The following is a 27,516-nucleotide window of genomic DNA, read 5'->3' as shown; positions in this document are numbered from 1 at the left end:
CCAAGAGACCTCTTTGCGTTGTAGTGTGTCTGTTTTTGGGGGGTGGGGTGTATATGTCTTTTAATTTCCCAATAAATTGCAATATAACACAATGCTACAAAACAACCGCATGAGAATGAAGCGCAGACCGTGTGAGGGCAGTTAAGGTGTCAGCTGCCGTCGAACTGCCCTTCTGTAAACCGTGCTGTGGAAGAGCGCAGAGGTAGCCGTGCTAGAGGGGCGACAGGAGCATTGGGTTACACAGGGGCAGTGCGGGTGGGGGGTGTTCCTCTCTGCGGTAGGTCGTGAAAACCAAAACAGAAAACTGAGGAAAATAATTTCCGTCTGAGACTGGAGCGCAGACGGGGATTCAGCGGTTTGTTTAAGAGACCGGTGCTTCGACTGTCCTGTTGTGCGGTACAGGATCTGAACGGGCAAACACATTCTTAGCACACATGAAAACGCTTTGAATACAATGTACAATACTCGGGCTAGCAATTTCTTTGCAAAAACTTGAGCTTTCGCTATAACCGCAAACTGCTGGAAAAGGAATAAAGGGAGGATTATAAACTTAAACGCACACTGCTGGAAAGTGCCTCCCCGTTCCGTTCAGAGGGAAAGCAGCAGAAGAGAATGGACATCGAGGGGAAAGCGGGGATGTTGACAACAGCAGTCCGAGTTTAATGACAACATAACCGAAAACGCGTCCAGTACCTGACCGGTGGGACTCTCCTGGGCTCAGAGCGGATTTCAATGAGTGTTGAAGGGGCGCGCTTAAACTGTTACGCAGATACACTGTAAGCGTGTCGAGAGATATTCGGGACGCGGTTGTACTCGCTCTGAATGCGCAGTTATGATTGTGATTAAGCTTCTGTGCGTTTTGGTGCTGTTGCTGGAAGCTGACGGCAGAGTTTACCCCGGCGGACGGAAGAGAGGACGTCAGCACTACAACCCACCAACGCCGAGGTAAACGGGCTACTTCGTTGACACTGCGGGGACGCGCACGACACACACACTGTCAGTCCAATCTGGGCATTCAAAACCACTAGCATTCTTCCTAATAGAATAGGAGACAGTCATGAGAACTGCGCTGTGCGGAGTTCAGACAGAAGGAAGCAGCCTTTCGCTGTGCAAAGCCGGGCATTGCATAGGGTTAGGGTTACTGTGCTTCAGCAATCAAACATTACAATTTTATATCTCTTTACTTTAACAAGTCCACCAGTGAAAAGTCTCTCAGCTTTGCTCACTCCCTTCTCCGCTTCCCCACTCCCCCCCCCTCCTCTGCTTCTCAGGCACCGCTTGGGTCCCCATGTGTGCTCGGCTGGGTTCAGCAGTGGTTGCTGCCCTGGTTGGGTTCCTTCCTCAGCAAGTGGACTCTGCCTCACACGTGAGTAAATGCCAGCCTGTTCTGTGCTGGAGGGGCTGGCTGTCAGCTATCTGCTCTGTGATTCTATCAGGGCTCTTGTAATTGTGATTTCAATCTTTTTTAAGCCCTCTTTATAAGTGTTTGTTTTTGTATGTTTAATGTTCGCCTCCCGGCCCTCAGCGGTCTGTTCCTTCGGCTGTGGGGATGGCTTCTGCATCGCACCCAACGTGTGCTCCTGTCGGGGAGGGAAGCAGGGAGTCACCTGTCCAGGTAACCCAGCCCTACTATAGTGACCCCACAGCATCTCACTGAGTCTGTGGAGTTTACTGTGCAGGCTGTCTTCAGCTTCAAACACACCATCAATGAACTTGCTAAATCATTCCAGTACAATCCTTCAGGCCAAGCACGCCATCAGTAAACTCGCTGAACTAAATCATTCCATTACAATGCTTCGGGCCAAGCACGCCTCTGCAAATCTCTTTTGTGCATTTTGTCTGAATGTTGTATTCTAGAACTCTAATGAAGGCCTTGGCCAAAGTTCCTTCTGCTTCTTAGTTTAACTGTGACTGTGTATCGTTGCACATGCTCAGTGTGACCACAATGATGTTCCTGATATTTCAGATGAGGGACGGCTTTCTCATTTACTGACTGAAGTCGTCTTCAATCACGCAGATAGGGAAGGTGAGTAGAATAAATAACAGCCCAATCTTGGCAGCGGTGGGGAGTGTCTAGCAGTCAATAGCATTTCTTGCATGGCTTGTATCTTTCTGGAGCTGTAGTTTGTGCATCTATTGCTTGGTTGGGTCAGACTGGGGTTGTCTGCTCCCAACACTTCAGAACGAAATGTTTAAACACTTAAAATAAAAACAGCCCTCGCTTGGAAATGTTTTGTTTTTTTTTTTTTTTTTCTCCAAGAGGAATTTTTATTTTTAGTTAGTGGGCCTGGCGCCACTGGTTCTCCTGTGAGAATTCAGTTATTTGAAACGGAATTTTATTCATCAGAAAACAAATCCACAAAAACCAGCATGTGACACTTCCTGAACCCTGAAGGAATGTGTTTGCAGCTGATGGTGAAACAAAAGAAAAAACATCCACACTGAACCAAAGCTTTGTAGTGTTAGTAAAAAAACTGAAACTCAAATTACAGTACAGCAACATGTTATTAGACAGCAGAGAGCTGTCCTGTAATTATCTCACTTATCCAAGTTCTGACACTCCCTTGTCTCTTTTTAAATGTACTTCTCCCCGTTTTTCCACCTGTATTTAGAAGTACTGAAAGAAACATAATAAAATCAATGGCAAACGTTTTGACCATAAGTGTTTTACAGTGTCTGTACTGTATGGACTGTGCACGTACACTTATTTGTTTCCTGCAAAGAGCAAATAGAAACCGTGCCCCGAGGCTTCGGGTTTCGAGACTTTAAATAACAAGAAGTTCTAGCGTGCGTTGCCATGTGGCACTGAATTTCTTCTGTTCTCCAGGAAGTCCCGCCTCCTGCCTGACAGCACGTTGTGAGCACAGCTGCACTCTGATTGGAGGATTCCCAGTCTGCAGCTGCTCTCTGGGATACAGCCTGGCCAGGGATGGACGTAGCTGCCACGGTGAGACAGACTGGTCTGGTCTGGTCTGGTCTGGTCTGGTCTGTTGTCTGGTTCCTGATATCTAGTGTCTGGTCTGGTCTGGTCTGGTCTGGTGTCTGCTATTTAGTGTCTGGTGTCTGATATTTAGTGCCTGGTGTCTTGTCTGGTGTGGTCAGATCTGATCTGCTTCTGTTGCAGAGGGACAAAGCTAAGCTCTGAAAACCACCCATAAATTCAACGACAAACGTTCCTGAAACCAGCCTTTCTCAATCTCAGCAAAATTAAAGACCACGCCCACGACTTGTCATTGCATTTCTTAACTTTCTTTGGGCCTTTCGAGGTGCAGCTCTGAACACAGCGCTCCCTGCAGCTCTGCAGCCACTGCGCTGCTTTCAAGCTAAGGTGCCTGTCACGCTCCCGTCACTCAGCCTGGAACATCTGCTTTGAGTTTTGGAGATTGTTGAAACACATCCAAAAAAAGTGGAGTAATGATTTCTAACAGTATAAAACTTTTTACTTGAAAAAGGAAATTAGAGTAAAACTTCTGTGGTGCATGGTCTCTTTGCCAGTCAGTCAGTCAGGCTGGCTGTCAGTCTATGACAGTATTAAAAGTAAAGGGTCCCTGTTGGGAATTTACTTAGTTTTCATACACTTGATGGATCATATTGCCATTGTTATGTTGTGCCTGGACAGTGACATCAGAAACACACATCAGCTCTTATTGCGATACTGTCCTGAATTCTCCAGAACAACTGAAACAAAGCTGGTGCACCTATTTGCAGTGGTTGTAATACCCAGACTTGCTGTCTGATCTCTTGCACACACACAACGCTGTCCTCAGTGTTTGTAACACCCAGACTTGCTCTCTTGCAGACACAGACGAGTGCTCAAGGTTCGGGGGGGTAGCGCTGTGCCAGCAGCTTTGTAAGAATACGCTCGGAACCTTCCGCTGTCATTGTTACCATGGCTACCAGCTGTCCGCTAACGGGCGTTCCTGTGTGTCTGTGCCACTTTCCGCTGGGCCGCCTGGTAAGTGTGATCCCGCCCCCTTTCTCTCTCTATCTCTCTCTCTCTCTCTCTCTGTCTCTCTTTCTCTCTTGCAATAGGATGCGCAAGGAGGTTAAGTGACTTGCTCTGGGTCACACACACAACGAGTCAGTGGCTGAGCTGGGATTGAACCGGGAACCTCCTGCTATCAAGATCCTTTCTTACTCTCTATCACTCTTACTCTCTATCACTCCCTACCTCACTTGTATCACTCCCTCTCTCTCTCTCACTCTACAACTCCCTCTCTCACTTTGGAAAACTCTTCCGCTCTGTCACTCTTTACCACTCCCTCTCTCTCACTCCCTCCCTCTTCTATGACTTCCCCTCTCCCTCTATCACACTTTTTCTCTCTCAGTTTATATTACTTAATCACCCTCTCTTTCTCGCTCTCTATGACTCTCTATAACTCATTCTCTCACTCTATCACCCCCTCTCTCTCACTCTTCTATCATACTCTCTCACTCTCTCACCTCTTCTATACTCTCTCACTCTGTGCTGCACAGTTATCTAGTTTTCTACTCAAACCAATACCGCTATCCAGAGCAATAGGATTACAATGCGTCGGCATCCAGGCCAGTATGATCCCAGCAGCCTGTCAGAGGATCAGGAGTTTGAGGCAACAAGAGGCCTTCCATCTGTTTCAATTAATCTCATTCGCTGTCAGTCTCAGACACTGCATTTCTGATCGAAACCATTGTGTTATTGTCGTTCTGTGACCAATTTCTTCCTTCCTGTGTTTGTTAATTATTGTCAGATGTCCCGACTAGACCTCAGGTTAAACAGTCACCCCTCCGTCCCATCCAGACCAATCTGGTTCCTAGCAGTCGGAATAAGCCCTCACAACCAGGCTTGTCAGCACTTCCAAACTCCTTGGGAGAAATTAGTAACCATCTGGAAACTATTAACCCAAATTTAACATGCCTGATTCCCGGTTACAACGGGCACTGCTGAGTGGGGTACAGCACCGGGGAGACGGGGGCATCGCATTCCTACACTAACTGTAACCTACACTCTCTCAAACCTGAGACAGACCCGCTCTGCCTCTCAAAACCCACACTCACTGAGACAGACCCACTCTGCCTCTCACACACTCACTCAGACAAAACCCACCACATGACAACAACCCTGAAACCACACCCACTCTGTCTCACACACTCACTCAGACAAAACCCACCACATGTTCACAACAGCACCCTGAAACCTGAGACAGACCCGCTCTGCCTCTCGCACACTCACTCAGACAAAACCCACCACATGTTCACAACAGCACCCTGAAACCTGAGACAGACCCGCTCTGCCTCTCACACACTCACTCAGACAAAACCCACCACATGTTCACAACAGCACCCTGAAACCTGAGACAGACAAAACCCACCACATGTTCACCCACCTGAAACCTGAGACAGACCCGCTCTGCCTCTCACACACTCACTCAGACAAAACCCACCACATGTTTACAACAGCACCCTCACCTGAGACAGACCCGCTCTGCCTCTCGCACACTCACTCAGACAAAACCCACCACATGTTCACAACAGCACCCTGAAACCTGAGACAGACCCACTCTGACCCACCACATGTTCACAACAGCACCCTGAAACCTGAGACAGACCCACTCTGACCCACTCACTCAGACAAAACCCACCACATGTTCACAACAGCACCCTGAAACCTGAGACAGACCCGCTCTGCCTCTCACACACTCACTCAGACAAAACCCACCACATGTTCACAACAGCACCCTGAAACCTGAGACAGACCCACTCTGCCTCTCACACACTCACTCAGACAAAACCCACCACATGTTCACAACAGCACCCTGAAACCTGAGACACCCACTCTGCCTCTCACACACTCACTCAGACAAAACCCACCACATGTTCACAACAGCACCCTGAAACCTGAGACAGACCCGCTCTGCCTCTCACACACTCACTCAGACAAAACCCACCACATGTTCACAACAGCACCCTGAAACCTGAGACAGACCCGCTCTGCCTCTCACACACTCACTCAGACAAAACCCACCACATGTTTCACAACAGCACCCTGAAACCTGAGACAGACCCGCTCTGCCTCTCACACACTCACTCAGACAAAACCCACCACATGTTCACAACAGCACCCTGAAACCTGAGACAGACCCACTCTGCCTCTCACACATTCACTCAGACAAACCCCACCACATGTTCACAACAGCACCCTGAAACCTGAGACAGACCCGCTCTGAAACCTGAGACAGACCCACTCTGCAACTCACACCACTCAGACAAAACCCACCACATGTTCTCTGCCTCTCGCACACTCACTCAGACAAAACCCACCACATGTTCACAACAGCACCCTGAAACCTGAGACAGGCCCGCTCTGCCTCTCACACACTCACTCAGACAAAAACCCACCACATGTTCACAACAGCACCCTGAAACCTGAGACAGACCCACTCTGCCTCTCACACACTCACTCAGACAAAACCCACCACATGTTCACAACAGCACCCTGAAACCTGAGACAGACCCGCTCTGCCTCTCACACACTCACTCAGACAAAACCCACCACATGTTCACAACAGCACCCTGAAACCTGAGACAGACCCGCTCTGCCTCTCACACACTCACTCAGACAAAACCCACCACATGTTCACAACAGCACCCTGAAACCTGAGACAGACCCACTCTGCAACTCACACACTCACTCAGACAAAACCCACCACATGTTCACAACAGCACCCTGAAACCTGAGACAGACCCACTCTGCCTCTCACACACTCACTCAGACAAAACCCACCACATGTTCACAACAGCACCCTGAAACCTGAGACAGACCCGCTCTGCCTCTCACACACTCACTCAGACACTTGACGTTCGTGTGATATCCTAAGATTGAACCTGTGGGTGAGTCCAGAGCTTTCTCAGAGCAGAACCAGGCTGTCCTCTAATTGTGTATGTGCGTGCGTGATTTCTTGTGTCTGTGTGTGCGCGTTCATGTGTGTGTCTGTGTGTGTGCGTGCTTTCTTCCTGATCAGTCAGTCAATGCAATATTACATGATCATGTTCCTGCTTTTGACAAGCCCAGTCAAAGATAGCAGCGTTACTGCTAAACTTTCACATTTTCTTAAAGCTCCTGATCAGCTGCTTACGTGATGTGGATACGATAAAGGGATCGTAATTCAAACTGCAATGAGTATGGAACTGTAAGGAGTATGAAATCATACAGTAATACTATCAAGAAAGCATCGCTGCGTGCGTCGCTCTCTCTCTCTGTCCCCACGTGTGCTCATTCTGTGCGTCTCTTCTGTTGCAGGCTGCGGGGAGTATGGCTGTGACTTGTCCTGCAATAACGGCGGGTGTGAGCCGGTCTCCAGAGTGTGTCCAGTGGGGTTCACCATGATCGAGACCAGCAATGGAGTTGCATGCCGAGGTAAAGAAACCAAGAGATGCTCTCAGTAATACTCACTGCTGAAGTCAGCCTGGTCCTCCCTGCTGCCTCACTTTCTATCCCTGCCTCCTCTCTCAATCTGTTCCCGCACTTTCTTGCAGACATTAACGAGTGCTCGGGAGCAGCCTGCAGGGGGCAGTGTGTCAACGCGGAAGGAGGCTTTGTGTGCGAGTGCCGTGCCGGGATGCAGCTCTCTCCTGACAGACACAGCTGTATTGGTGAGTAAATACGGGACAGGCCTACACATAAGTGTGTGTGGGTGTGTTTGTGTATGTAATGTTGTGTTTGTGTGATCTTGTGTTTTTGTGTAATGCTGTGTTTGTCTATGAGGCTGTGTGTGTGTGAAGCTGTGTTTCGTTTAAGTCGCAGTGAGTGAAGTGCTTAGTGTCTAATTGCCTGTTGTTGCCGCTCACCCTGTCTGTGTTTCTTTTCATTACAGATATAGACGAGTGTTCCGGGAACCGGTCGCCATGCCAACAACGCTGTCAGAATACTGCGGGCAGCTACAAGTGTTCCTGCCGTGCGGGATTCTATCTCCACAGCAACGGACGCTCCTGCGTAGGTATGGGGCCAGTAGAAGCTGCTTCACTTTCCCAGCGATCATGCTCAGCGTCCATGTGCTCCTTTCCTTGTTCTCGTGCCACAGAAAGAAACACAACACAGACTGAACCAATTTCTCCACGACCACCTAACTAACTAAGTCTACATCTGGTTTTGAGTTTCCTTAGCATGTGTGTTGGGGGTAGTGTGTGTGTGTGTACTGTGGCATAGTGCCAGTGCTTGGCTGTCCCAGTGCCCTCTAAGCTGGGCACCCTGCCAAAGATTCCCCCCCCCCCCCCCCCTTCCCACATGCAAACATGCTGGGAAAATACTGTGAGACTGCTTCTGTGCAGTAAATTCACTCTGTCAGTCTGGTACCAGGCTGGGCTGGGTCTGTCAGTATGGTACTGGGCTGGGTCTGTCAGTATGGTACCAGGCTGGGCTGGCTCTGTCAGTATGGTACTTGACTTGGCCTGTCAGTATGGTACCGGGCTGGGCTGGGTCTGTCAGTATGGTACTGGGCTGGGCTGGGTCTGTCAGTATGGTACTGGGCTGGATCTGTCAGTATGGTACTGGGCTGTGGCTGTCAGTATGGTACCAGGCTGGGCTGGGTCTGTCAGTATGGTACTGGGCTGGGCTGGGTCTGTCAGTATGGTACTGGGCTGGGTCTGTCAGTATGGTACCAGGCTGGGCTGGGTCTGTCATTATGGTACTGGGCTGGGTCTGTCAGTATGGTACTTGACTTGGCCTGTCAGTATGGTACCGGGCTGGGCTGGGTCTCAGTATGGTAACGGGCTGGGCTGGTGTTGTCAGTATGGTACTGGGCTGGGCTGGGTCTGTCAGTATGGTACTTGACTTGGCCTGTCAGTATGGTACCAGGCTGGGCTGGGTCTGTCAGTATGGTACTGGGCTGGGTCTGTCAGTATGGTACCGGGCTGGGCTGGGTCTGTCAGTATGGTACTGGGCTGGGCTGGGTCTGTATGGTACTGGGCTGGGCTGGGTCTGTCAGTATGGTACTGGGCTGGGTCTGTCAGTATGGTACTGGGCTGTGGCTGTCAGTATGGTACCAGGCTGGGCTGGGTCTGTCAGTATGGTACTGGGCTGGGCTGGGTCTGTCAGTATGGTACTGGGCTGGGTCTGTCAGTATGGTACCAGGCTGGGCTGGGTCTGTCATTATGGTACTGGGCTGGGTCTGTCAGTATGGTACTTGACTTGGCCTGTCAGTATGGTACCGGGCTGGGCTGGGTCTCAGTATGGTAACGGGCTGGGCTGGTGTTGTCAGTATGGTACTGGGCTGGACTGGGTCTTTCAGTATGGTACTTGACTTGGCATGTCAGTGTTGTACCGGGCTGGGCTGGGTCTCAGTATGATACCGGGCTGGGCTGGGTCTCAGTACGGTACTGGGCTGGGTCTCAGTATGGTAACGGGCTGGGCTGGGTCTCAGTATGGTAACGGGCTGGGTTTATGAGTGTATCTGTGATTGGGCAGCACTCTGCAAGCCCTGGTGATTTGGCCTGTGTGAATCATCCACAGCTGCTTGCCTGCAGAGGGACTGAGCTGAACACTTTCTCAGAGATCCATCTGTGAGCCATAAATACAAAACGGACTCCACCTTACACTTCAGATTTCCACTAACAGATGGCTTTCACACAGAGAAACCCTGCTGTGTTGTTCCTGGCACTGTAGCTCCTGTCTTACCAGCATGCTGTCCTCTCTCCTCTCCTTGTGCCCTGCCTGGCTGTCCTGTGTTTCAGACCGAGATGAATGCCAGGCCCCCGGCCCCACCCTCTGTCAGCAGCGATGTGTGAACACGCCAGGAAGTTACTCCTGCACCTGTCGCCATGGATACCGGCTGAGCTCTGACGGACGCACCTGTGCAGGTAATCCAAGGAAATGCTTCAACACACCTTAGCAGCTGTTTCAAGTCTCACCTGGGCAGCTGTCTTGATAAGGCCTTGATAAGGCTGCTCTCTTGAAATAGTTCTTGGGTTACTGATCAAAGCCTGACTGGAGCACTTGAGATAGACATGCAAGGGCCCATTAGCAGCAGATTTGCTGTCTCTTTTTGTTTTATAATTTGTATTCTGTTCTCTTCCGGCCTGCTGTCGGTGATGGAGTGTGTGTGTGCAGTTTGCTGGTTCTCTGTGATCAGTGTGTGTGTGCAGTTTGCTGGTTCTCTGATCAGTGTGTGTGTGCAGTTTGCTGGTTCTCTGTGATCAGTGTGTGTGTGCAGTTTGCTGGTTCTCTGATCAGTGTGTGTGTGCAGTTTCCTGGTTCTCTGATCAGTGTGTGTGTGCAGTTTGTTGATTTTCTGATCAATGTGTGTGCAGTTTGTTGATTCTCTGATCAGTGTGTGTGTGCAGTTTGCTGGTTCTCTGTGATCAGTGTGTGTGTGCAGTTTGCTGGTTCTCTGTGATCAGTGTGTGTGTGCAGTTTGCTGGTTCTCTGTGATCAGTGTGTGCAGTTTGCTGGTTCTCTGTGTTCAGTGTGTTTGTGCAGTTTGCTGGTTCTCTGTGATCAGTGTGTGCAGTTTGCTGGTTCGCTCTAATCAGTGTGTTTGTGCAGTTTGCTGGTTCTCTGTGTTCAGTGTGTATGTGCAGTTTGCTGGTTCTCTGTGATCAGTGTGTGCAGTTTGCTGGTTCTCTCTAATCAGTGTGTTTGTGCAGTTTGCTGGTTGTCTGTGTTCAGTGTTTGCTGTTTGCCGTGCCTCTCACTATGCCGTTGTGATTTCAGATGTGAACGAGTGCGAGACCCCTGGCCTGGCGCTGTGCCAGCACTCCTGCAGAAACTCTCCGGGCAGCTTCCATTGCCAGTGTCCCCCTGGGCACAGACTGCACCCCAACGGGAGAAACTGCACAGGTAGTGTATCTGATTTAAACTTCCATGCAAATGGAATCTGCTCTTTTAAACAGATTTTGTTTAACTGTGTGAACCTGTCCGATTCTCTCCAGATATTAACGAATGTCACCTGCAACCCACTCGCTGCCAGCACCTCTGCCAGAATGTGATGGGCTCGTACCACTGCACCTGTCCAGCGGGGTACCAGCTGCTGGCTGATGGGAAACGGTGTGAAGGTGGGTGTGAGGGCTGGGGGTTGCTGTGCCTGGACTGTAGGAAGTAGATTATAGGCTGGAGTAGCTCCACTGTATTGTAGATTGTAGGTTAGCAATGAAGCTACTGTCGTGGACCTGAAATGTACTGTATAGTTGAGTGTAGTGCATCTCTATAGACTGTGATATAGGATGTCCCTTGACAGACTGCCTCTCAGGTGCAGCTGTTGCTTTGCAGCGGGTATGACATGTTTCTGTGTTTCAGACCGGAATGAGTGTACAGACGGTTCACATGGCTGTGGACACGGGTGTGACAACACGGCTGGGAGTTACCAGTGCACATGTGAGCCAGGCTTCCGGCGCCGCGAGCAGGGGGTGTGCGAGGGTGAGTGTGCGAGGGTGAGTGTGCAAGGGGGTGGTGAGTGTGCGAGGGTAAGTGTGCGAGGGTGAGTGTGCGAGGGGGTGGTGAGTGTGCGAGGGTGAGTATGCGAGGCGAGGGTAAGTGCACGAGGCGGTGGTGAGTGTGCGAGGAGTGGCAAGTCTTTATGTATAATTTAGAAGTCACAGAGCAGCACACTGTATGATTTATTAAATGCAGTTGAGTTAGTTGTTGGACCTGCAGTTTGCATTGCTGTGTTTCCAGATGAGAATGAGTGTGCCCTTCCCGACACCAACCGCTGTGCTCACAACTGCATCAACACTGTAGGCAGCTACCACTGCGGCTGTCGTCACGGCTACCGACTCCACATCGACAGCAGATCCTGTGTGGGTAAGCGCGTCACATGGGCAGACATCAAGCTACATCAAAGAGCCCTGTTACACAGGCAGGACTCTTGCTGTATTGCAGTGCACCGTTCCACAGGCAGGACTCCCGCTGTATCGCAGTGCACCGTTCCACAGGCAGGACTCCTGCTGTATCGTAGTGTACCATTCCACAGGCAGGACTTCTGCTGTATCGCAGTGCACCGTTCCACAGGCAGGACTCCTGCTGTATCACAGTGTACCAATCCACAGGCAGGACTCCTGCTGTATCGCAGTGTACCGTTCCACAGGCAGGACTCCCGCTGTATCGCAGTGCACCGTTCCACAGACAGGACTCCCACTGTATCGCAGTGCACCGTTCCACAGACAGGACTCCTGCTGTATCGCAGTGTACCGTTCCACAGGCAGGACTCCCGCTGTATCGCAGTGCACCGTTCCACAGGCAGGACTCCCACTGTATCGCAGTGCACCGTTCCACAGGCAGGACTCCCGCTGTATTGCAGTGCACCGTTCCACAGGCAGGACTCCCACTGTATCGCAGTGCACCGTTCCACAGACAGGACTCCCGCTGTATTGCATTGTACCGTTACATGCAGAATGTTTTTTTGTAAGCAGGTCCAGTAGCGATGTGATAATGTGTTTTCTCCAGTTGACTTGTACAGCTGCCAGTCCTGTCAGAGACCCTGCTCTCCTGGGTTTGTGTTGCTTCCCAACGGGGTCGAATGCACAGGTACAGCCTCAATGATTCATGTGACACAAATATTTACTAGACAGACCTCAGCCTCTTGTCTAGAGTTTTATTCTCAGTCTCGAATGCCGTTCTAATGAATGTATCCCCAGGCAGTGCCAGGACCCTCTTATCAATGTGCTGCAGTTATCGCTGTGCACACCTGGACAGATGAAGGGAGTGCACTGTTCAGAGCCTCTTGAACTCCCATAACTACCGCTCTGACTGGGGGAAATTGCTGTAAAGTTGTTTTCTTTCAGACAGACAGAGCTGGCCTCTGTTTGATGTGCTTTTGTATGCTCTGGCAAGTAAATTACAGCGCGACTGTCTGGCTGAGTCTAATAGGGGCCGTTATGCAGAGGAGGGAAGCTTTGTTGATGCAGGAAGCAGAGTTTAGACAGGGAATCCCGAGACTACAGGGTGTCTCTGAGAGGCAGAAAGAAGCTTAATCACATTCCCTTTTAAGTTTTTTTTGTTGGTCGTAAAGGGTTTCAGTGCTCTTCTGATAGCTTCTCTCTGGTGTTGTCCTCGCTCTGCAGTTTCAGTGGACTCTGCCTGTGAGCCGGCCTGTGCAGGGGGGGCCACGGAGTGTGTGAGTGGTCAGTGCGTGTGTCCACCAGGACTGACGGGAGCAGACTGCCACGCTGGTGAGCTTCTCTGAGGCACCAGCCCAAACTTTGGTCGGCTTGACTTAGTCTCTTATAGCCTGACCGCATAGAACACACTGGCACAGGAACAGGCATGCAAGCTGGTGCTTTTAGCTCAGTGCTCCTCCTGTTGCTGGGCTCTGTCAGATGGAAGAGTTTATCCATCTTCAAAGGGCTCCCCTGCTCCCTCAGGACAAGATTGTGAGCCCTGTGATCTGCACTTCCTTCGTCTGTAATCTGCGGTAATCTTCTCGCTATGAAGCAGCCATGCTCCCTGTTCCCCACAGCTGTTCATCACCACAATCACAACAGGATCCCTCTCGCCGTCTCCCACCAGCAAGAGGCTTAGCTGGGAAAAGTATCGAGCAACTGACAGTGTGCTGTAGCAGTAGTAATAGACACTGCAAAAGAAAGGCAAACACATTGTAGATTTCAATTTGGAAAGTGGGCCAGGGTCCTGGATACAGTTTATGCAGGTGCCATATCTTAATATAAAAGCAGCATCATTCTTAGAGGAGGCACTAAAGCACCATCACATGCTAGAAGCCTTTCTTGCCTCATTTTTAAGGTGCTATGGATGATTGTTATAATTGTTTTCTCACAATGCCTGGGGGGTAATTCAATAGCTGTCACCTTGTCTCCTCTCAGACGTTGACGAGTGCGGCTCAGGGGACGCTGGGTGCCAACATGGATGCCACAACCTGATTGGCAGCTTCCTGTGTACCTGCCCAGAGGGGAGCCAGCTCCACCCCAACGGGAGAGAATGCACAGGTAGCGCAGATAGAGGACCTGCACAGGTACCACAGATAGAGGACCTGCACAGGTACCACAGATAGAGGACCTGCACAGATAGAGGACCTGCACAGGTACCACAGATAGAGGACCTGCACAGGTACCACAGATAGAGGACCTGCACAGGTACCACAGATAGAGGACCTGCACAGGTACCACAGATAGAGAACCTGCACAGGGCACAGATAGAGGACCTGCACAGGTACCACAGATAGAGGACCTGCACAGGTACCACAGATAGAGGACCTCCACAGGTACCACAGATAGAGGACCTGCACAGGTACCACAGATAGAGGACCTGCACAGGTACCACAGATAGAGGACCTGCACAGGTACCACAGATAGAGGACCTGCACAGGGCACAGATAGAGGACCTGCACAGGTACCACAGATAGAGGACCTGCACAGGTACCACAGATAGAGGACCTGCACAGGGCACAGATAGAGGACCTCCACGGGTACCACAGATAGAGGACCTGCACAGGTACCACAGATAGAGGACCTGCACAGGGCACAGATAGAGGACCTGCACAGATAGAGGACCTGCACAGGTACCACAGATAGAGGACCTGCACAGGGCACAGATAGAGGACCTGCACAGGTACCACAGATAGAGGACCTGCACAGATAGAGGACCTCCACAGGTACCACAGATAGAGGACCTGCACAGGTACCACAGATAGAGGACCTCCACAGGTACCACAGATAGAGGACCTCCACAGGGCACAGATAGAGGACCTGCACAGATACCACAGAGAGCACCTGCACAGGTACTACAGATACAAGACCTGCATAGATAGAGGACCTGCACAGGTACCACAGATAGAGGACCTGCACAGGTACCACAGATAGAGGACCTGCACAGGTAGCACAGATAGAGGACCTCCACAGGGCACAGATAGAGGACCTGCACAGGTACCACAGATAGAGGACCTGCACAGGGCACAGATAGAGGACCTGCACAGGGCACAGATAGAGGACCTGCACAGGGCACAGATAGAGGACCTCCACAGGGCACAGATAGAGGACCTGCACAGGTACCACAGATAGAGGACCTGCACAGGTACCACAGATAGAGGACCTGCACAGGTACCACAGATAGAGGACCTCCACAGGGCACAGATAGAGGACCTGCACAGGGCACAGATAGAGGACCTCCACAGGGCACAGATAGAGGACCTGCACAGGGCACAGATAGAGGACCTGCACAGGGCACAGATAGAGGACCTGCACAGGGCACAGATAGAGGACCTCCACAGGGCACAGATAGAGGACCTGCACAGGGCACAGATAGAGTACCTGCACAGATGAAGGACCTGCACAGGTAGCACAGATGGTGTTTTAATATGTATTTCTTTGATATATTTCTTGTTTCAGCTCTCCCAGATCCTGCCATGGTCCCGGCTCCCATAATGAAAACCATTCAGCAGTCTTCCAGGAAGAGTAAACTGTTTGCTCCTCCTGCCTTGGAGACCACACCACAGGCCCCTCCCAATACCCAGGCTGTAGCTTCAGCTCTGCCCCCCTCATCACCCTCCACTCCTATTCATGACTGTATGCCTCCCCCAGCAGCTAGTTCCATCTCTATAGCAACCAGCCTTATTCCCAATAACACACCCCAAGTCCCACCTACACCAGAGACCACACCTCCAATCAGTCTACCAATTACAGAGTCCGCAGCTCTTGACACTCTTCCCATAGCCCCTCCCACGACAGCACTGGAGGAGTCTGCAGTAACCCCACCCACTGCTTTCCCTGTACCAATAGCATGGCCCCAAACCCTGTTCCGCTCCTTAGTTCCACCCACAGAGCTGCCCTCCCCTCAGCCTGTCCACACCTCTCATGCAGAGCCCCCTCGGTCTGCAGTGCCGCTGCTGACCCCAGCACTCTGCTCCCATGGGGGAGCCCTGCACCCCGAGGGCAGTAGCTGGCTGGAGCCGCACTGCAGGAGCTGCACCTGCCTCCCAGTAATAGTCTCTCTTGTGTTCTGCATGGGGGGGGGGGGTAATGTAAAATGAATTCTCTTTTGAAGATTGTTGAAGATCGCTCGCCACTCGTATTCAGTGATGTTAACAGGAGGTCAGTAAATCAGCCAGGCTGAGGGGAAGCCCCCGCAGGATCAATACAGAACTGATGGGGGCAGTATTCAAACTAGTAATTAACAGATGTGACTGTACCATGTTGTTCTCTCTCTCTCTCTCTCTCTCTCTCTCTCTCTCTCTCTCTCTCTCTCTCTCTCTCTCTCTCTCTCTCTCTCTCAATATCATGCTTATGGCATTTTTAGCAATGAGGGGAGTTTTCACTCAAACTGACACTTGACTTTGCAGGAAGGGGCAGTGCTTTGCCACCATGTGACCTGCTCAGCTTCCTGTTCCCACCCAACCTCATCCCCGGAGCAGTGCTGCCCCTCCTGCACCAGTGAAGACTGGAGGGGGGGGAGGGGGAGGGGGGCCCCGATGGGGAGGACGTGGTCCTCACTGGGGGGGGGGGGGAGGGGGCGACGACGGGGAGGACGTAGTCACTCACTGGGGGGGACGACGATGGGGGGAGGGCGACACCCTGGGGGAGAGGGGCCCGATGGGTGCTGCTGCTACGACCATGGGGAGATGGGCTGCTACCCCACCCTCCCTGGGGTGCTGCTACCCCTCTACCAGTGGGGACCCCCCCCCCCCTCCCCTGGGGGGGAGGAGGTGGTGCACCAGTGAGTGACCCCCCCCCCTCCTCCACCACATTTTCCACTGCATTCCTCAGGATTAAACAGACAGATGCATGAGAGAGAAAGGGAGAACGGGGTGCAGGCGTCTGCAGAGTCATTCTTGAGGCAATGGGTGTTTTGCTTCGTGGCTGTTCCTGTGTCAACTTTAGAACCATATAGCAGTTTGGCTCCATGCATTTCCCATGGAAAAACTATGCATTTAGTTCACCGCTTTATTTTAAAAAAATACTTGACCATACATCTGGGTTTACAATGCTTCCCTATCCTTTACCATACCTCTCTGTGCTTTACAATGCTTTACAATGCTTCCCTATGCTTTCTCAAACCTCTCTGTGTTTTACAATGCTTCCCTATGCTTTCTCATACCTCTCTGTGCTTTACAATGCTTCCCTGTGCTTTACCAGACCTCTCTGTGCTTTACTATGCTTCCCTATGCTTTACCATACCTCTTTGTGCTTTACAATGCTTCCCTATGCTTTCTCAAACCTCTCTGTTTTACAATGCTTTCCTATGCTTTCTCATACCTCTCTGTGCTTTACAATGCTTCCCTATGCTTTCTCATGCCTCTCTGTGCTTTACAATGCTTCCCTATGCTTTACCAGACCTCTCTGTGCTTTACAATGCTTCCTCATGCTTTGCCCTTCTGCTTTGCTATGCTATCTTGCACACTCTCACGGCCTCTCTCTCTCCCAAGGCTGCCTGTATAAAGGGCTGGTCCTGGACGATGAACAGACCTTCTCCCCTGAGGAGGACGGCTGCACCTTGTGTCTGTGCCTGGTGAGTGTGGAGTCGTGTGTGAGAGTGTCCGGGGTGGGGGGGTGTATGGGAGGGGGCGTCTCTTTAATTAGTTTCTTTTTTGTCATCACAGGCTGGAAATGTAACATGCCTCACCCCCGACTGCCCTCCGGTCACATGTGAGCAGCCCGTCCAATCAGAGTGCTGCCCTCTGTGCCCAGGTATCCCTAGAAATCTATCAGAGCCCAACCAAATCACATGGTGTCTTCACACCCCTACATTACCAAGAATGTAACATTTGATCTATCAGTTGGTAAGCCCTATGGAAAACACATGTATTGATCTCTATTACGCACTGCCTCTGTGTGCAGCTGAGTGTGTCTACCAGGGGAACGTGTTTCTGGAGGGTGCAGAGTTTTCTCGACCTGGAGATGACTGCACCACCTGTGTCTGCAAGGTACTCAGTCTGTCTCTCTCTCTCTCTCTCTCTCTCTCCTCTCTCTCTCTCTCTCTCTCTCTCTCTCTCATTCAACACAAGGCTGCTCTCTGCCCCTGAAATGACCCTGTTTGCATGTTCTCCCCTCTCAGAATGGTGAAGTGGAGTGTTCCTACACCCCCTGCCCAGTATTGGACTGTCCCAGAGGTGATTGGCGGTTGGAACCTGGAGAGTGCTGCTTCTCCTGTCGCCAGGCAACCGTGGAGAGAGGTAGGAGTGACTTCCTGTCTCCAGTTTGTTGAGAAGCGCCTCGCGTAGTTCAGGTTGTTGATTCGCTCCTGTTCCCAGGGTGCTCTGTGGATGACAACGGAGTTGAGTTTCCTGTGGGACAGATCTGGTCTCCCGGAGACCCCTGCGAGACCTGCATGTGCGAGGTTAGAACCAAGTGGGGTGTAATTGTGTGTGAGGTTATCTGTGTGTGAGTGTGTATCGGGGTGTGTGAGAGATTGTGTGTGTGTGTGTGTGTCAGGGCTTGTGTGAGTATCTGTGTGTGTGTTAAGAGTGTGTGTGAGAGAGAGAGTGTGTTTGAGTGTGTCAGGGTTTGTGTGAGGTTGTCTCTGCATGTGTGTCGGGGTGTGTGAGGTTGTCTCTGCATGTGTGTCGGGGTGTGTGTGTGTTGGGTGTGTGTGAGGTTATCTCTGCGTGTGTGTCGGGCTGTGTGTCAGTGTGCGAGTTGGATGTGTGTCGGGGTGTGTGTGTGTTGGGTGTGTGTTGGGTGTGTGTGAGGTTATCTCTGCGTGTGTGTCGGGCTGTGTGTGAGTGTGCGAGTTGGATGTGTGTCGGGGTGTGTGTGTGTTGGGTGTGTGTCAGGGTGTGTGTGAGGTTGTCTCTGCGTGTGTGTCGGGCTGTGTGTGAGTGTGCGTGTTGGATGTGTGTCGGGGGGTGTGTGTGTTGGGTGTGTGTGAGGTTATCTCTGCGTGTGTGTCTGGGTGTGTGTGAGAGTGTCAGGGTTTGTGTGTGTGTGTGTGTCAGGGTGTCGATCTAATATCCAGTTTCTCTGTGGAAATGTGTATTTGGCAGTCTGTCAGTGATGGTGTGTCTGTGTTTCAGTCGGGGGGCAGGATTGTTTGTCGAAGGACGGAGTGCCTGGAGAGTTGCCCCCACCCCATCCTGATCCCGGGACAGTGCTGCCCTGACTGCTCTGTAGGTACGAGTTCCTTCCCTTCCTCAAGACCCTTAGCCAGCCACTTACACACAGACCCCTTACAATAAAAACACCTTTCCAATCCACAGGCTGCAGCTACAGTGGAGTGCTGTATGAGAACAGTGAGTCCTTCCCATCGCGCTCGGACCCCTGCCTCCGCTGCATCTGCCTGGTAGGTGTGAGCGAGTGGGAGGGAGTCTGCAGGACTCTGCCTCTGTGCAGACCGGGGCTCTGCTGTTGTTCCTCAGTGCTTCCTCTCGTGTGTAACCCTGTGCTCTTGTTCCTCAGCGCTTCCTCTCGTGTGTAACCCTGTGCTCTTGTTCCTCAGCGCTTCCTCTCGTGTGTAACCCTGTGCTCTTGTTCCTCAGTACTTCCTCATGTGTAACCCTGTGCTCTTGTTCCTCAGCACTTCCTCATGTGTAACCCTGTGCTCTTGTTCCTCAGCACTTCCTCATGTGTAACCCTGTGCTCTTGTTCCTCAGCGCTTCCTCTTGTGTAACCCTGTGCTCTTGTTCCTCAGCGCTTCCTCTCGTGTGTAACCCTGTGCTCTTGTTCCTCAGTGCTTCCTCTCGTGTGTAACCCTGTGCTCTTGTTCCTCAGTACTTCCTCATGTGTAACCCTGTGCTCTTGTTCCTCAGTACTTCCTCTTGTGTAACCCTGTGCTCTTGTTCCTCAGTGCTTCCTCTCGTGTGTAACCCTGTGCTCTTGTTCCTCAGTACTTCCTCATGTGTAACCCTGTGCTCTTGTTCCTCAGTACTTCCTCTTGTGTAACCCTGTGCTCTTGTTCCTCAGCGCTTCCTCTCGTGTGTAACCCTGTGCTCTTGTTCCTCAGTACTTCCTCTTGTGTAACCCTGTGCTCTTGTTCCTCAGCGCTTCCTCTCGTGTGTAACCCTGTGCTCTTGTTCCTCAGCGCTTCCTCTCGTGTAACCCTGTGCTCTTGTTCCTCAGCGCTTCCTCTCGTGTAACCCTGTGCTCTTGTTCCTCAGCGCTTCCTCTTGTGTAACCCTGTGCTCTTGTTCCTCAGCGCTTCCTCTCGTGTAACCCTGTGCTCTTGTTCCTCAGCGCTTCCTCTCGTGTAACCCTGTGCTCTTGTTCCTCAGCGCTTCCTCTCGTGTAACCCTGTGCTCTTGTTCCTCAGCGCTTCCTCTCGTGTAACCCTGTGCTCTTGTTCCTCAGCGCTTCCTCTCGTGTAACCCTGTGCTCTTGTTCCTCAGCGCTTCCTCTCGTGTAACCCTGTGCTCTTGTTCCTCAGCGCTTCCTCTCGTGTAACCCTGTGCTCTTGTTCCTCAGCGCTTCCTCTCGTGTGTAACCCTGTGCTCTTGTTCCTCAGCGCTTCCTCTCGTGTAACCCTGTGCTCTTGTTCCTCAGCGCTTCCTCATGTGTAACCCTGTGCTCTTGTTCCTCAGCGCTTCCTCATGTGTAACCCTGTGCTCTTGTTCCTCAGCGCTTCCTCTCGTGTAACCCTGTGCTCTTGTTCCTCAGCGCTTCCTCTCGTGTAACCCTGTGCTCTTGTTCCTCAGCGCTTCCTCTCGTGTAACCCTGTGCTCTTGTTCCTCAGTCCGGTTCCGTGGCCTGTTCCCCAGCGCCGTGCAAACCCAGCTGTACCTACCCATTCCACCAGGAGGGGGCGTGCTGCCCAGTCTGTCAGGGTGAGTGTGACTGACCCAGCCTATCTGTAGAGGCGCTGACCCACTCCGCCGCGCTGACAATGTGGTCTGGTGGGTGAGGAGTGGAACCAATCCGGTCTTAACTGATTCCCTAACCTGTCGCCCCCTGCCTGTTTCAGACTGTAACTACGAGGGTCGGAAGGTGCTGAACGGACTGTCATTCACACTGGAGAGCAGCCCCTGTACCCAGTGCACCTGCCAGGTAAGGAGAGCCGAGGTGAGCCTCTGTGTGTGTGTGTGTGTGTGTGTGTGTGTGTGTGTGTGTGTCTGTGTGTGTCTCTGCTCTGTGTGTGTGTCTGTGCTGTGTGTGTCTCTGCTCTGTGTGTGTGTGTCTGTGTGTCTCTGCTGTGTGTGTGTATGTGTGTGTGTATGTCTGCTTTGTGCTTGTCTGCTCTGTGTGTGTGTCTCTGCTGTGTGTGTGTGTGTCTCTGCTGTGTATATGTCTGCTGTCAGAGAAAAGCGATTATTAAAAAGTGTTTCTGAAGGCTTGAGTCCTGTGCTGCTGGTCCGGCTCACTGTGTATCCCGATACGTCCCGAATCAGTGTGCTGTCAGTGTCCCTGCAGTTATTGCACTAACCCTTGTCCTGGGATTGATTTCAGCTGTCATCAGCTTTAATGAGTCTCGGAGTCTGGAGATCAGCAGTTGTCTGGGGGGCTTGATGTCAGTCAATATCTTTAACCCTTAGAGGAGGGCTGCCTCCAGCTCACATCCACTGCAGAAGGGAATGTCTTCAGCTTCATGTCCTCCCTGTGAAACCGCATTGAGAACCTGCTCCATTGCTTTCTCTTAACAGTTTGGAGAGGTGAGCTGTGAGGAGATCCACTGCAATACTAGCTGTGCACACCCCTACCCCATACCGGGAGAGTGCTGCCCTACCTGTCAAGGTAAGGGCAACTCCATATCCTACCCTACCTGTCAAGGTAAGGGCAACTCCATACCCTGCCCTACCTGTCAAGAGCAGCTCCATACCCTGCCCTACCTGTCAAGGTAGCCTGGAGAACTGACCCTAAACTGGAAGTATAGAGAATTGCGATTTTTAGTTCAGTTAGTTCAGCGTATTGCATTGTTCAGAGGTCAGGATTAGGAGGTGACTTGCTGTGTAACTCTCCCTCTCTCCCTGTCTCAGCGTGTCTGTATGCAGGACAGGCCCTGGAGGATGGAAGCTATCGCACCTCGGAGTCAGACCCCTGCACCGTGTGCCTCTGTGCTGTAGGTACTATCACACTGCCTGTCTGAGAAGTGCATTGCAGCACTGAATCTGCTGTCCGTTTCCAATCTCTGTGGCAGCACACACTGTTCCCAGGACCACACAGCCAGGTGCAGCGAGAGTGCCGAGTGCAGGAATCCATTGCACAGTTTCATAGTCTCTGTGCTCCAGAACGTCTATCCAAGTGATTTGTTTTTGGAGTTCATCAGCCTTGGATATGGAGCCCTTTCTCACTGCAGTTGAAAGCTCTGCTCTGACAGATTGCAAGTTGTTCTAGCTCAAGCAGAGTGTAATTGATGCCGATTTGTCACTAGAATTGCCGCCTGTTGTGATTGGCACGCCGTCTGCCCCACAGATTAAAATAGGGAGCAGCAGTCAGACAGAAGGAAGGCTTTGTTAGGTATGATGTGAATTAGCCCTGCGCCCGCAGCACATGCTTTTAACTCCGCATCAGTCCTGTCTCGCTCATCTCCACAGGAAGGCAATTTGGAGTGTGAATGGAAGGGAGGCTCCTGCCCAGACCTGCCCTGCAGTGAGCCACTGCTGCACCAGCCAGGACTTTGCTGCCCTCTCTGCCCGGGAGGTCAAACTGCAGCACTTGATCCAGGTAACCCACAGGACTGGGGCACAGGGTTTCTTAAATGTATCTCTTGAGCATGTGCATTATGTTGCTTAGAATTGTACTGAAATTGGACGATCATCAGATGCTGCATGTTTAGTGAATGATATGTCTGAAGTGGCCAGCGTAACTGTGCTGTTCTCCCTCAGAGAGCACTGCTCATCTGCAAGATTCAGAGACTCCTTCTACAACAACCTGCTCATCACAGTCTTCCGAAGGAACCACTGCCTCTCCTGCAGCCACTGAGTCAGACCAGGAGGGAGCCAGTGTGCCAGTCAGGAGAGAGGCAGGCAGGGGTGAGGCGGGCAGGGGAGAGACAATCACACCCACACCTGTCCGGCTTAGCCTCGCAGCACTGCTCAAGATCAGAGGCACGGCCACAGCTCCCACTCCAACCAGTGCCACTCTGCTGGAGTCTCCATCACCTACTGGGAACCTCAGAGCCCTGACCCCTTCCGATCCTCCGGCCACTTCAGCACAATGGGTTACCCCCGCATTCATGACCACAGACCCAGAAACTCCAGCACCTTCCTCCCAGGCAACTCCCACAGCACTGACACTGCCCACTCCCACACTCAGGACTGTAACCACTCCCACAGCTGTGACACTGACCACTCCCACTCTCAGGATTGTAACCACTCCCACATTCAGAACTGTAACCACGCCCACAGCTGTGACACTGCCCACTCCCACACTCAGGACTGTAACCACTCCCACAGCTGTGACACTGACCACTCCCACATTCAGAACTGTAACCACGCCCACAGCTGTGACACTGCCCACTCCCACACTCAGGACTGTAACCACTCCCACAGCTGTGACACTGACCACTCCCACACTCAGGACTATAACCACTCCCACAACTTGGACACTGGCCACGCCCATAGATCTGCGAATAGCTGTAGAGAGAGAGGCAGAGTCCGGGGGAGGAGGCAGCAAGGCAGGGGATGAATTTGGAGACAGGACTGCTGAACAGAAGCCTTCAGGTTGGTGATGTTCAAAGTCTAATGTAAATGCAGGTTTCTAAAATGTTACCAAATATTTTAACTGGTACGCCACTGTGCCCTGTTTCAGGGTGCTGGTTTGAGGGCTTGGTGTTTGAAGAAGGCTCTGTGTTCTCTCCTGACTCAAGCTCCTGTCTGCTGTGCAGCTGTGAGGTACAGTATAACCCTATAGACACACACAGGCAATCACTCAGTAAGCACTGCAATATTCTCCAATTTACATTGTTTTACCTCTTCAAACTCATGTGGTTTTTTTTTGTAAACGGTGCCTCCTGGTGGCCAAAAGTTGTCATTACAGATGGGTTCGTTCACAGAACATGTTAAATCCAACTTTACACACGCAATATTGCACTCATATTTTAACACATTCCATCCATCCCATAATAAAGGGACATTTGACAGTACCTCAGAAAAACACTGTCAGTTTATTATATTATTTGCTGTATTTGAATTTGATCTAAATGCCCGGAGTGGCTCCTGTCCTGCTTGTTTTATTTTCTTAGAGTTCAATAACTCCTGATCGCGCCCCCTCCAGGCCTCAGCCGCACGATGCTTAGTGCTTGGCTCTGCTGTCCAGTAATCGACTTGCTTTTGCGTTTCGACTGCAGGCTGGCAGGCTGTCCTGTCTGAGGGCTGTGTGCCCACTGCACCCCGACCTCACTGCTTTAGACGAGGGCCAGTGCTGCCCCACCTGCCCAGGTAATCCAGTCCACCCCAGCATGCCTGCTGCCACTAACCCCCCATAAACCTAACCCCAAACCCAACTCCCTTAACCCTAACCCCAACCCGACCCCCATTAACATAACCCCAACCTTGACCCCAATTAACCCAACCCCAACCCCTATTAACCTAACTCCAACCCTCATTAACCCAACCCCAACCCCCATTAATATAACCCCAACCCTCATTAACCTAACCCCAACTCCAACCCGACCCCCATTAACCTAACCCCAACCCCCATTAACCTAACTCAGACCCCCATTAACCTAACCCCAACCCGACCCCCCTAAACCTAACCCCAACCCTCATTAACCCCCATTAACCTAACCCCAACCCCCATTAACCTAACCCCAACTCCAACCCGACCCCCATTAACCTAACCCCAACCCCCATTAACCTAACCCCAACCCAACCTCCATTAACTTAACCCCAGCCCTCATTAACCTAACCTAACCCCAACCAGCATGCCTTCACAACACGGACTGCAACAGCCAGCCTCATCCAAACCCAAATCACCCCTACATTCCACTGCCAGCTCTGTGTCTCAATAAATAACTGCTTTAACATGAGAGTCCTCTACACTCAGCACTCAGTGTATCATTACTATGCCTTGCTGTGGTTATTAAAGAGACACCTGTTGACAGCAGAGTCCACACCAGCACAAGGAATCTGAATCGAGAATTCTACCCAGGATACATGCTCTTATATTTTTCTGCTACGTGTTGTAATTGTAAACCTTCTGCTGTATAACATTGTGTTTCTCTGTGCTTCACTGCACATTCTCTCCAGGTGAAGCTCTGTGCTGTGTTTCTCTGTGCTTCGTTGCACATTCTCTCCAGGTGAACCTGTCTGCTGTGTTTCTCTGTGCTTCGCTGCACATTCTCTCCAGGTGAAGTTCTGTGCTGTGTTTCTCTGTGTTTCACTGCACATTCTCTCCAGGTGAAGCAGTCTGCTGTGTTTCTCTGTGCTTCACTGTATTCTCTCCAGGTGAAGCTGTCTGCTGTGTTTTCCTGTGCGTCACTCTATGGCTGCTCTATTCTGTATTCAGTGCTCTTGTACCATTTTGAAAGATTTTTTTTTTCTCTTGACTAGAATGTCAGTTGACCTCTGACCCTATTTGCAGAGCCAATGGAATGAGGTTCAGAAACGGGACGATGTTTCGGAGAGAAGACTGCTCCGAGTGCACATGCACAGTAAGCTGTTCATTCCAGCTCTACTGGACCACGTTCTTGGTTCAAACTACATGGAGAAAAGGGCTCCAGGGCAGGCTGTGAGATCTCTTTCTGAGGTTCACTGGGGGATAGTGGTGATATTGGTAACTGTCAGGAATATCAGAGAAGCGCAGTCATTTTAAATCAAGTCGTCAAAGGGGTTCACTCCACACTCCCCACACCCGTTGCCCCCCCAATCTCCACGGAGACCCATGCTGATTATTCAAGCTGGCTCTGCTGTTTTCCTCAAGGGTATCTCTGATCTCTGCAGGCTGGAGAGCTGGTGTGTGAGCCGGGCCACTGCCCCCCTCTGTCCTGCAGCCCCTCCCTTGCAGTCACTCCAAAGGGTCAGTGCTGTCCACAGTGTCCAGGACCCCAGGGCTGTGTCCACAGGGGTCAGCGTCACCAGGTAACCTGTCCAGCTGCAGATATTCTTTAGAAACTAGCAGCACTGAGGCTCTTCAGAGAATTGTACGCATCAGAGGAGCAAGCAATCGCTCGAGTGAATTCATATAGTCATTTATTCTGCCATTGAGGTCATGACACAAATTAACACTCCCTGTAAAACCTTGATTGCAAACAAAACTCTCCCTGGTGCTGACGGGGTTTCTGTCTCTGTGCAGCAGGGAGCAGTGTGGTGCGATGGCTGTGCTGTGTGTGAGTGTGAGGGGTCAGAGGTCCGCTGTCAACCCAACCCCTGCCCCCCCCTCCAGACCTGCCTGGAGGAACAAGACCTGATTGAAGCTGAGAGAGTGTGCTGCCAGCAGCGTGGGACGCAGCACTACACTGGTGAGGGGGGGAGGGGATGGACGGACGCAGCACTACACGTGTGGTGGGGGGGGGGGGGGGACGCAGCACTGCTGTGCTGGTTGAGAGGGGGGTTGGTAGAGTGCACTGTGCTGGTTGGGAGGGGGGTTGGTAGAGTGCACTGTGCTGGTTGGGAGGGGGGTTGGTAGAGTGCACTGTGCTGGTTGGGAGGGGGGTTGGTAGAGTGCACTGTGCTGGTTGGGAGGGGGGTTGGTAGAGTGCACTGTGCTGGTTGGAGGGGGGATGGTAGAGTGCACTGTGCTGGTTGGGAGGGGGGTTGGTAGAGTGCACTGTGTTGGTTGGGAGGGGGGTTGGTAGTGTGCACTGTGCTGGTTGGGAGGGGGGGTTGGTAGAGTGCACTGTGTTGGTTGGGAGGGGGGTTGGTACAGTGCACTGTGCTGGTTGGAGGGGGGGTGGTAGAGTGCACTGTGCTGGTTGGGAGGGGGGTTGGTAGAGTGCTCTGTGTTGTAGATATTACCCTGTTCCCTGCATTGTTTCAGGGCTGGATGTCTGCTGCCCCAGTGCCTCTCCAGAGAGTTAGCCAGTACCACAGGGACGTGTCACCCAGCTGACCTCTTCACGACCCCAACGTGACCCCTGCTGGACAGGCCATTCTGCAACTTCCTGCTGCCTGCACCACCCCCTTCTGCTAGCCCCGCCCACGGAGAGAATAGCGACCCGACAAAACAAAGCCCTCCATGAAGCCTCTGCTATGCCCTCCACTCAGTAACGTTCAGTGATGGGTCTCAGCCTGGCACTGCCAAGGGCTGCGCCTTCACAGTCTATAAAGATCCAGCCAGGCCTGGTTCTGTTTGTTGCCTGATGGAGCTGAAAGGTTCTGCTGTGCTTTGGACCCGTCCACTCACCTGTTCCTCAGAGCTGTGCGCTCTGTTGATCACAACCAGCCCCTCTGAGCTCTTTATTTCTAGTTTTATGGCATTAATAGTTTTATTTTCTATTTTTCCTTCAAGGAATGAAATGTGGTGCTAACTTTGCAATTCAGTAAATGTGACCTGCTTGGAGAAATGATCCATGAGTTGCTAATGCGTTTGTGAATTCAAGGGCTGGAGGTCATCTCCCCGAATCTCGCCTGCAGTCACATCAGCACTTTGCATGAAGCGCAAACTCAAAAGCAGCAGTGGAAGCCTGCTTTTCACACGCAGACAAGGCATTACCTCACCAATCAGCACGCTTGCTGTTCTCCGATTACCTCATTGGATTTACTCTGACAGGAGATTGAAAAACAGAAGAAAAATATG

The 27,516-nt window shown here is 51.6% G+C and overlaps 1 protein-coding gene across 2 annotated transcripts; it reads left to right on the top strand.

The window, feature by feature from the left end:
- The first annotated feature begins 45 nt into the window (after positions 1 to 45).
- Positions 46 to 27,516, top strand: LOC121330069 (von Willebrand factor C and EGF domain-containing protein-like). Of its 2 annotated transcripts, XM_041276337.1 has the most exons (38): positions 46 to 945; positions 1,272 to 1,366; positions 1,526 to 1,615; positions 1,967 to 2,026; positions 2,828 to 2,947; positions 3,800 to 3,955; positions 7,277 to 7,393; positions 7,513 to 7,629; positions 7,851 to 7,973; positions 9,706 to 9,831; positions 10,685 to 10,810; positions 10,903 to 11,025; positions 11,267 to 11,386; positions 11,645 to 11,770; positions 12,413 to 12,493; positions 13,786 to 13,908; positions 15,307 to 15,896; positions 16,257 to 16,347; positions 17,340 to 17,422; positions 17,514 to 17,601; positions 17,752 to 17,837; positions 17,969 to 18,086; positions 18,165 to 18,250; positions 18,927 to 19,023; positions 19,110 to 19,192; positions 20,579 to 20,669; positions 20,807 to 20,889; positions 21,483 to 21,573; positions 21,816 to 21,898; positions 22,374 to 22,503; positions 22,665 to 23,160; positions 23,257 to 23,501; positions 23,590 to 23,672; positions 24,128 to 24,218; positions 25,332 to 25,432; positions 25,722 to 25,859; positions 26,074 to 26,239; positions 26,758 to 27,516. In XM_041276337.1, exons 1-38 carry the CDS (start codon positions 833 to 835, stop codon positions 26,796 to 26,798), a joined length of 4,977 nt encoding a protein of 1,658 aa, XP_041132271.1. In that variant the 5' UTR covers positions 46 to 832; the 3' UTR covers positions 26,799 to 27,516. The 2 variants fall into 2 exon arrangements, with proteins under 2 accessions (XP_041132271.1, XP_041132272.1); XM_041276338.1 differs by lacking the exon at positions 3,800 to 3,955 and having other exon boundaries at positions 50 to 945; positions 22,665 to 23,501.

Source organism: Polyodon spathula, chromosome 17 (genome assembly GCF_017654505.1).
Source record: "Polyodon spathula isolate WHYD16114869_AA chromosome 17, ASM1765450v1, whole genome shotgun sequence".
Lineage (NCBI taxonomy): Eukaryota > Metazoa > Chordata > Actinopteri > Acipenseriformes > Polyodontidae > Polyodon > Polyodon spathula.
Note: the sequence above shows the minus strand (reverse complement) of the source record. Positions and strands in the feature narration are given on the sequence as shown.